Source organism: Limulus polyphemus, unplaced genomic scaffold, assembly GCF_000517525.1.
Source record: "Limulus polyphemus unplaced genomic scaffold, Limulus_polyphemus-2.1.2 Scaffold550, whole genome shotgun sequence".
NCBI lineage: Eukaryota > Metazoa > Arthropoda > Merostomata > Xiphosura > Limulidae > Limulus > Limulus polyphemus.
In genome coordinates, this window is record NW_013666160.1 from 161049 (window position 1) to 170766 (window position 9718).

At 31.4% G+C, this 9718-nt stretch overlaps 1 protein-coding gene across 3 annotated transcripts in view; it reads left to right on the forward strand.

The window, feature by feature from the left end:
• Positions 1–9718, forward strand: part of LOC106459038 (PTB domain-containing engulfment adapter protein 1-like) — a 119913-nt gene that overhangs the window by 47451 nt on the left and 62744 nt on the right. For 2 of the 3 annotated variants that reach the window (XM_013918611.2, XM_013918610.2), the window contains exons 2-3: positions 3203–3476; positions 5039–5103. In XM_013918611.2, the coding sequence (XP_013774065.1) occupies positions 3416–3476; positions 5039–5103 (126 nt within the window). In that variant the 5' untranslated portion in view covers positions 3203–3415. Of the gene's footprint in view, positions 1–871; positions 894–3202; positions 3477–5038; positions 5104–9718 lie in introns of those variants that run through there. The other variant, XM_013918612.2, reaches the window with a different exon arrangement.

A 9718-nucleotide genomic window follows, 5' to 3' on the forward strand; every position in this document is an offset into this window, starting at 1 on the left:
CGTAACATAATGTATTATGATTGTTCAGGGGACTTCACAATGCTGAGAGGGGTAGTGTTGTAGGTTGTTTTAATGATTTAAGTTAGACCTTCTGTATTGGTTACTACAGTGAATTTTGGCATGTCATAATTATGATATGTGGCATCTAGAAATTTCCTAATCATCTACATTTGACACAATGTCTTGAATTTTCAAGTCAATCAGTCAGTCGGTGCGTAGCTAGTTAGTTAGTAGTGACTCTGTTACTCCCTTATTGATCAGTTACTGAGTGATCATGGTTTGCTATTCTGATTTTTTCAAGATACCAATGGGGATGCAGAGCACTGTCAAATAGAATGGGGGCACGGGTTCTGTGTGCTAGCGCATAGCGACTCCTCTACTGTTAGTGAATGTAGGTGTAGATGTTCTACATTATGGTTGAAGAAATAAATCACTTTCTTTATTGTTAAGTGGATTGGACACTGCATTGGTTTTACTGAATTATCAAAAAGAACTCACCAAAAACAGAACCTGTTAAAAAATAATTTTCGCTGTTATTCAAGATATCCTAGACAAATTGGTTTGTTTTGAATTTCGAGGCCTATTTGCGCTAGTCGACTCTAATTTAACAGTGCTAGCCTAGAGCAGGGGTCTCCAACCAGGGGTGCGCGGAAATGTCTAATTCACACTTTTTAGGGAAGGAGTGAGAGGGCCACAAAAGGTTGAGAACTACTGGACTAGAGGGAAAGCAGTTAGTAGGATTGACGTCACACAATAACTCGAAAAGCGAGCATGCTTGGTGATGGGAGTTGAAACATACGACCTGAAGATGGAGAGGCGAGTGGCTTAACTACCAAGCTATGCTAGGCCATACCTAGACAAATAAATGTTACAATGACAGATATAGATGTCAGGTAATCATGTAGAATATGATACATTGATCATTCAAAAATAGACTTTTTTATTGAATGATTAAAGTTTTAAAAACTACAAGACTGATGGATAACCTCATGTGCTTTTACTTTTAGTCCACCACAAAATGTGATTATTTATTGATACTTGAAACGTCGGTACTTGGTGAAACCTCGTAATTACAAAATTGAGGAAAACAAGACAATTGTACGTTTCACAAATACATCATTTATTCACGATTTGATGATGCATTTACTAGCGAAACCATGGCCGTGAATAAATGATGTGTTTGTGAAACGTACAGTTTTATTGTTTTTTCAATGCCGATAATTTATTGTTTCTGTATGATTTCCCTTACCGTATTTTTACATGCACAGGCAATATGTGAATGTTATAAATGATTTAATTGTTTGAAGATTACAGTCGAGTATTCAAAGAATCAGTGAGATGTATTGTAGAAATTGTAAAGATGGTTAATTTCACTTTATTTTAAAGATCTAACATAATAGTGTTGTGGCATTCTGTAGAAATGTGGTGCTAAAGGTGACACATTTAGTTTACGTTGGTTCACAGATTCTCAAATGATGCAGAACAAAATGACACAACGTTTCAAGTAAGGCTTAGGAACCCTTTAGTGTTTTCCAATGGAAGTAGAAAACAGCAGTAGGACAGCAGTGGGCTCTGAAACCACACCTCATAGAGTCATACTAATCTGGTTCAGAACCCTCTTCTTTTCATCTGCAAAGTGATGGATAAGCTTATGAAAAAAGAGAACTTGCGAGTCAAAGTAAAATTGAGATGAAGTTGGACATATCTCCAAGTGCTGTAAACCAGGTAGTAAACAAGGATTTGAAGTTCTTGAAGGCTTACAAACCAACATATCAAAAGCTTCTAGCCACACCTTAAAATCAATAGCTGTTTTCTTGAGAAAGACAGCTAAGTAAATGGCAATGGGGACAATCCTATTCATCCACATACCTGTCAAGTTTCCTGATATATCTCAAACTTTTGTGCCTTTAGCTTGCTTAAATGTAGTCTTAGGAGCCAACATTCATATATATATTGGAAGGTCTGTGGAAAGTACTTTATGATGTGTGGTTTAAGATCGAGGTTGCAATCTTTCACACAAAGTTGTTAATAAGGAAATTGGGGCATTGGGCAGTAGTGTGTTATCATGGCCATAACATTGAATATGGTTGATGATGGAGGACATAGTTTTGAAAGTAGCACTGGACCTGAGACATTTTTATAAGGTGCAATTAACATATCTAAAGATATTCAACAAACCTACTAAAACAGATCTTTATCAAGTTACTAAATTAATTTAGTTTGTCATACTTACAATATTGATTCATCTTCACATTTATCAGTAGCATATCAAATTTATACATTTGGATTTAAGAGGGAAAGGCCTATTTTAGATGTTATCTCAAAATGCTCCATGAAATGGTGCATCACTTTGCTGAAATAGTTATGAGCTTTGTGAGTTTACCTAGAATGTTACAAGACATTCACAACACTGCTTACAAGTGAACTTAGTCCAAACTAGCTAAAACATTACCACACCATAATATTAAAGAATCAGTTCTTACAGTTCAGGAAAAACAGTTGTATTTTATTCATTTCCCAGGAAGTTGTTGATTCAAATCCATGTACTGTATCTATAGCCAAATTCATCACTCTACCTTTTGATTTTCTGGTGTTGTTTGCATTTTCCTTCATGTCTGTTATAAATGGCTTATAAGTTGCAGCTTTTACATGCAATTCTGCAGCATGTAGCTTCCAAAATCTTGGATATGTTGGCTTTTTATTTATGTCCTTGGAGTTGGATTTAGTATCAGCTGTGTATTTTCATTTTAAAACATATTTCTTAACTTGCATCAACAGAGAAGTGATTAATTGTGAGTAGCTAGACCAACATTCTACAGTAATGTGTCTAGCAGTTTTTTTTTTTTAGCACATTACTCTTATAGATTCAGATATCATTTGTCAGATTGAAATCTTTGACGCTGATACACCAATGCTGCCTGGAATAATTTGTTCAAAGCTCTGTGAGCTCTTGTCTCCACATTGTGACTCCAAATGATTGTTTGTGGCAGATGTTAACTTTTATAAACTTTATTGGGCAAAAATAGGATTTTACATATAGATTCAGTGGGGATGAAGACATTTCTGACTGTGGGTATGTTTAAAATGACTTAAATAAATGTTTATTTCATATATTATTAAGAGTTAGTCTTATAGCAGTTTTAGTTTTGAAGTGTTATTTTATGTTTAACATATTTTATTAATTAATTAATATTATTTTCAGTTTCTAGAGCTCCCAGGAAGGCAAACAAGAGACTCTTCATTATCCTTAAGGCTGCAAAGACAAACATACATTTCTGAATGTGTAAAATTATCAAAATTAGACATATCAAATTGTTCAAAACAGTTCATTTTAAGAAGCAAAGTTTGACTTGACTGTCAGAAAGCTAGAACTTGGTGGTATTTTGTACAATTTTTCAGTTTGGATTTTTGCAACATGATTAGGCAATCTGGACTCCTCAAATGGACACAAAACAACAAAATTGGGAAAAAGGAAGGTATGTAGAAAAGAATTATTATAATATGAAGTAAAATTTAAATACTTGCTTTTATTGTAACATCGACAACAGTCAAATAAATAAGATAGTATTGTTTGTTTATTTTCTTAAATTTCACATAAAGGTACTTGAGACTAATCTGCATTAGCCATTCCTAATGTTGGAATGATAGACTAGAGGGTAGGCAGCTAGTTAACACCATCCACTGTCAACTCTTGTTCTACTCTTTACCAATGAATAGTGGGATTGACCATCACTTTATAATGCCTCAACAGTTGAAAGGGCAAACATGTTTGGTGACAGATAATAAGACAGTAAACATACTTAAACTTAATACCTTTTTTACCAGGTATCTCATCAGGGTTTAACTACTACCACATAAAGGTTTGTTATCTGCTTCTGTAGCAAGGGCACAATAATACTTTAATGTTAAGCAGGGTGACTGTGTTATATAGATGCTGCTACATCTATACCTGTTAGTGTTCTGGAATTGTTGGGAAAATTACAATTCCACTTGATTATAAAGAGTTCACTGTAGTTTTAAACTGAGCATTACGTAAATTGTATAAAGAACAAAGTGTTAGTACTCTTCTCAACATTTTTTTCAGTTTTTAACAAATGAGCAAAACTTGTTTTGTTTTTTTGTTGAAAAACAACAACCAAAAAACCTTTGCACTGCAATAGCTGAGTAGCTTAGGAATATAAGCTAAGACAGTGGCCTGAAAGTAAGTGGGTAAAGTTATTATCTCAAATAGTTTATTGTATGATATCAGTGTGCTCATGCAAGTCACACAATGCTTGCCAATTTAAAATTAATTGTGTACAAAGGGGAAAAAGCCTACCAAAATACCTAAGTTACACAAATGAAAATTATGATTTAAGAGAAAACTTGGCCTTTCATCAATACAACATGTGTTTAACTGAAACAGGTAAAATTACTAATTCTATCTGGTTTGCCAGCTCAAACAAAATTAAATATAAACTTTTATAGAATATTATTTTTGATTTAGAAAACACCTTTTGATCTTCTGTTCTTCAAACTTTGAATAATGTAGTCCCATTATCCACACCCACTAAGTTAAACTTTCAAATATATATATATATATTAGAAATATAATATATATTTGAAAACCACTTGTGATTTGGATACATGCTCAGATTAAGAAGGCAAATCTACTACTTACTAAACATTATGTTGTTTTTGCTCAGATTGGTAAATCTTATTCTGTAAGACAATGAAACCTTCTGTTGACATTTGTTGGGTAATGTAACTGGACAAGTTGTGCTGTTTTATATACTGATTGCATTATTTAGGGTAAAGTAAAATGAAAAATCAACCATATAAACAAATTTATGTCTAATATGACCATCTTTAATCTCAGTTTTTGATTGTTGTTTGTAAATAAAATATACTGTCTCTTTACTTACTGTAAGTTCTCTTTACAACAAAGTGAATTGACACATGTGCAACACCTGTAATAAAAAAATTCTGTTATTGCATTAATAGAACTATTTGTAGGCTGACTAAAAATAATTGTATAATGAAATTTTGTTTGCTCTAGGAACACGACGTTGGGTTCATCTACCTGAATCTTTACAAACTGGCCATGTTGCTTATCTTGTTAAGGTTTGTAAACATATACATTTCATTTATAAATTTTAGTAGAAAGTAAAAAGAAAACAGTGAAAACATGAGTTGTTGTTTTTATAAATTAAATTAATGTGACATCATCAAGTATCTAAGTTTTTGAAAAAATTATTTGAATTTAGCATATGTGATCTCTTTCCAGAAGATTTAAAATACAGATGGAAGTTAATAAGTGTACAGTCATAGTAAACTTTTAACCTGATTGTGCTAACCATGTCATCATGTTTAATAAATATGCAGTATATAGTTAAGTAGAATGTGTTATTTAACCTCATGAAAGTTAATTGGATGTTCTTATAGTAACCACTAACATTGCTAGACACTGGTACATGGGGCCTGTGTCCTGATTCTAGTTGACAGTGCCCCAAATCTCCAGCTGATGTTTTTAAAAATCAGAATAGAAAACCATGATTAATATCATGCTGAAATGACCAAAATTCCAGTGCCTATGGGCCTGAGCCCTGAAGCTTTTAAGAACCTAGTGATGCCTCTGATAGTAAATGTTTAGCTAGAACATGTTAATTAACTCAACAAATTTAATAGCTTGTTGTTCTAGTATACAGTTAAATAAAAGTTTAAAGTTAATATTGATACATTCTTATAGTAATTATTTACCTCAAAGTTAGCTTGCATTATGAAAATTACACATGTGAAATTAAAAAAATTTAGTCTAGACAGTATATTTAGTATATTTAATTAAAGGCTACTAATATTTCCTATAAAATAAAGACGGATATTTTGTATTTAGGCATTACTACAAAATATGAAAAAGAAGTGAGTTTTCTTTTTTATAATTTCAGCAACTGTATAATGAAGTAGTAAATAGTCTATTTAGATGTGTGAGAGAACACTGTACAGATTACTGTAAGTTTTGTCAGAGGAAACTATAGTTCAACATGAGACAAAGACTGGCCTAAAGAGATACTGGGAAAAATTCCAGTGGGCCTCCTTGGAAAAGTATGTAGTTTTGTTATTTTTATGACAAACTTCTGGGCCCCTTCTAACTTTTTTCCTGATAAAATTTAAAGAGGCTAGTCTGCCCCTGTTCAACATTGTAACATATTAATATTTATTTTTTGTAACTAAATAATCAGACAAATTTGAAGTACACTCCTAAGCTCTTTATTGATATTTTACAACATTATGTAGAACCTTAAAAGATGAGGCACTGACTGGAATTCTATTTACAAAATGTTATAACCTTTCCTTGCTCCAGGGTTGTTTTTATAATTTTTAATATAGTGCTTCATATGTACAGAACCTACAATGGCTACAAATTATAATGAACAAACCAGACTCTGGAGAAGTTAAAAATGAGTTATTGTCAAATGACTAAAATATTATTGGGGTCTAAAAGCACAACAGTGAGGTATAACAATACTCTTGTCTACATGTATACATATTCAGAACATCTAAGTTGATATGTAAATTAAATGTAGATGTAATTGTCTAAGGAAGTATTAAAGGAAGCTGAAACAATGGAGATCATATTTGAATATTCAGTGTATACTTATGTGTGTAATTGCACATAAATGGACTTGTGTAGAAATGTACAAACTCAAAATAGCAATAATTAAGCTAGTAATTAAATAAATAATTTGTACCATACATTCAGTATTAAAACACGAGAAACTGCATACATCTTTATAAATAGGTTGAAACAATATATAATTTACTGGTAGTTCCTACATCTACAGGCATTCAAGGTAACTATAAAATTAATGATAGAGAAAAGAATTGAGGAGGTGGGGTTGTGATGGTGGAAGGTATTGTGTTGCCATATCTCGGTGCTTGTTTACTGTGGTAAGAAGATACATTGTTTTCCTGGAGTTATTAAATTGTGTTGCATCACCAGCTAAAAAATGCAAGTTTTGAGATATATATATTAACTCTCACCTAGTTACAAAATTAGATAGTCTCAAAAATTATTTTCCAATGGAAAGCTGTACATTTTAGAAAATTCTTATGAAGATAATGATTAGTTATTTAATGTTTTTATAAAAGGAGCAAATTAAATAAAAGTGAGAAACATGTTTTTAGTTATTAGTGATTTTCTGGTACTTGATTTGTCAGGAAATCTCCTATGGTGGTTCTTATCTATTTGGAAATAACCTGTTGCAAGTCATATGTTTTTATATGTTGATTGTTTATTTACTAGTGATTTTAATAAATATCATAGTTTAGTTATCAAGGTCTGTAGATTTGTACATTTTAATCAACAGTAATATTATAAGTCTTATTGCTGACACCTTTCTGTTGGACAGAACAAAAATCCTACTCTACATTTATTAAAAAAAAAACAAGTGCTGTAGTTACTGTGATCAGCACCAGGGCAAGATTACTAATTTGCATCTCTCATTTATTATTATTTTCATGATATACAAATACCCCATTTTTGTGACAAGAATACACTATTTAAATATCAAACTGAATTTGGATACCCCCTACATAGTGACACACTGGGCAGCAGCTCCCATAGCCCCATGCTCTTTACAACTCTGTAAATAATAAAATTTATTTTATTATGCATACTGGTTTATTTTTTATTGTCTGAATAAAGATTCTGTTCATTTGTGTTCAAAATACTAAAGAAAAATATCAGTCTAATTGTCTCTCTTTTATAAAAACCATTGTAAGTTTTCTGGGCAAATCCTACATTATTGAAGAATAATATATGGTAGTTGTCAGGAAGTTGGTCTCATCATGAGTACTACAGGTTAACAGAAGATTTTATTGTAATTGGAGGGAAATTATTTGGTCATTTTAATTTCTTGACTGTTTGATGCAGCTAAGGAAGTTTTATTGAAAAGATGGCATTCTTAGTTTAAATTTTGGGTACCATAGAGGCTTTTGGTCATTCCACCATTCTTTCAATTAAAGCATAAAAGGAAATCACTTTATGTGCTGTGGATATAAGGCCAGTTGATACAGATATCATCTGTATAAAGCTCCCATCTACTTTGTTCAATGATGCTGACTTTGAAGCTAATACTTCAATATGTGACTTGTAGAGATCTGTAATGATTGGTGACTAAGATGAACCTGTCGCAAACCCATTGATTTTTTGTTTTGAAGCTGATCTTCTAATCAAAGAAAGATGAGTTGATACAGTAAGAAATGAACATATTGTGAAGTTAAGGCAAAATTATTTAACTTAAGGCATTGTCCAGTTTTCAGTGTTTTATTAGCAAATGATGAAACAAATTGTTGTCACCCTCAGTGTTAAATTTTCTTTATTTCAGTTTGAAGTATAATGGAGTTGATTTCGTTAAAACTGTTTAGAGCTCAAACTGGAATTAGTATTGGAATATGATAATGGGCTACATATGGTGTGGATGAATAGTTAATGAGTCAACAGCAGTTACAGTGAGTCTCAGAACCGTGTTGAATGTATATACTTTGGGTACTTTGTAGCCGCTTGCAAACTAGAGGTTGTTTGTTTTATGGTAGTTCTTTCCAATTTGTTTGTATGGTCATTTTGTATTTTTAAAACTATATCCTTCTTCAATTATCAGACTTTGCCATAATTCTGTTTATCACATCATGGTTGTTACTTTCATTAGCAGGTTGGATGACAAAGATTGGTCATAATTCACCTTATAGTTACTTTTTCAGTATGTGCTATAACAAGCAAGAAACCTCTTTCAGTAGAGGCAACCTTGAACAGCTGTGGAGGTAATATAGTTCAAATATAATGACAGTTAATCTGAAATATACTTTGCATAAAACCAAATATCTTAATGTTGAAACGTTATTTGTTTTTATCTTTAAATCTGGTAGTGGTTTCATTTTAAAGAGTTAAATATGATCATCCAATAATGGAAAACTTAATATTCTTTTTATATATTGTTTAAGAGTGAAATAATTTATCAAGTACATAAAGTGAAGTGTTCTCTTAGGTTGATAGTTTCTGCTCTAAGTTCTGTATGCTGATCACCTCTTATCAGTATAAGTGTGAATAACCTTAGTTGTTTTATTGTTTCCTTATTAATAAATTTCTCCTTTTTATTTTTTATTCAAAAATAATTCAAGTGAAATTTTCAGTCGTTAAATTGGGCTTTTTGAAAATGTTTCATTATTTGGGTAAAAGACTCATTCAAATCTTTGGTTTACTTTTAGGAAGTCTATAAATTATTGAAGAATCAATGGTTATTTTGGTTTTCTTAATACTTTTTTGAAATCGAGGCATCATAGACATGTTATGAAATTTTACTTTTGTCCTAATTGTTTTATTGCTATAATTAATTAATGTTATGTTATTACCAGATATTTTCATACTTTTTGTTGTAATTACCAGATATTTTCATACTTTTTGTTGTAATTACCAGATATTTTCATCTTTTATATTGTCAAACTTCAAGTTCACAGAAAGTGGGCTTGTGTGTATTGTTCTAATTTCTTGTATTGGATTCTATATCCACAAGGATATTGTAGGTGGTGATTTTTGGTCTTTAGATGGTATGGTGTGTATACTAACTGAGATTGAAATACATTTCCTTGTTTTCTCTTCTTAAACCATTATTGGTTTCTTTTAAAGAAACAATTGTGTATGTGTTAGTTTTCATATATTGCATGAATGAAATTAATGGTAATT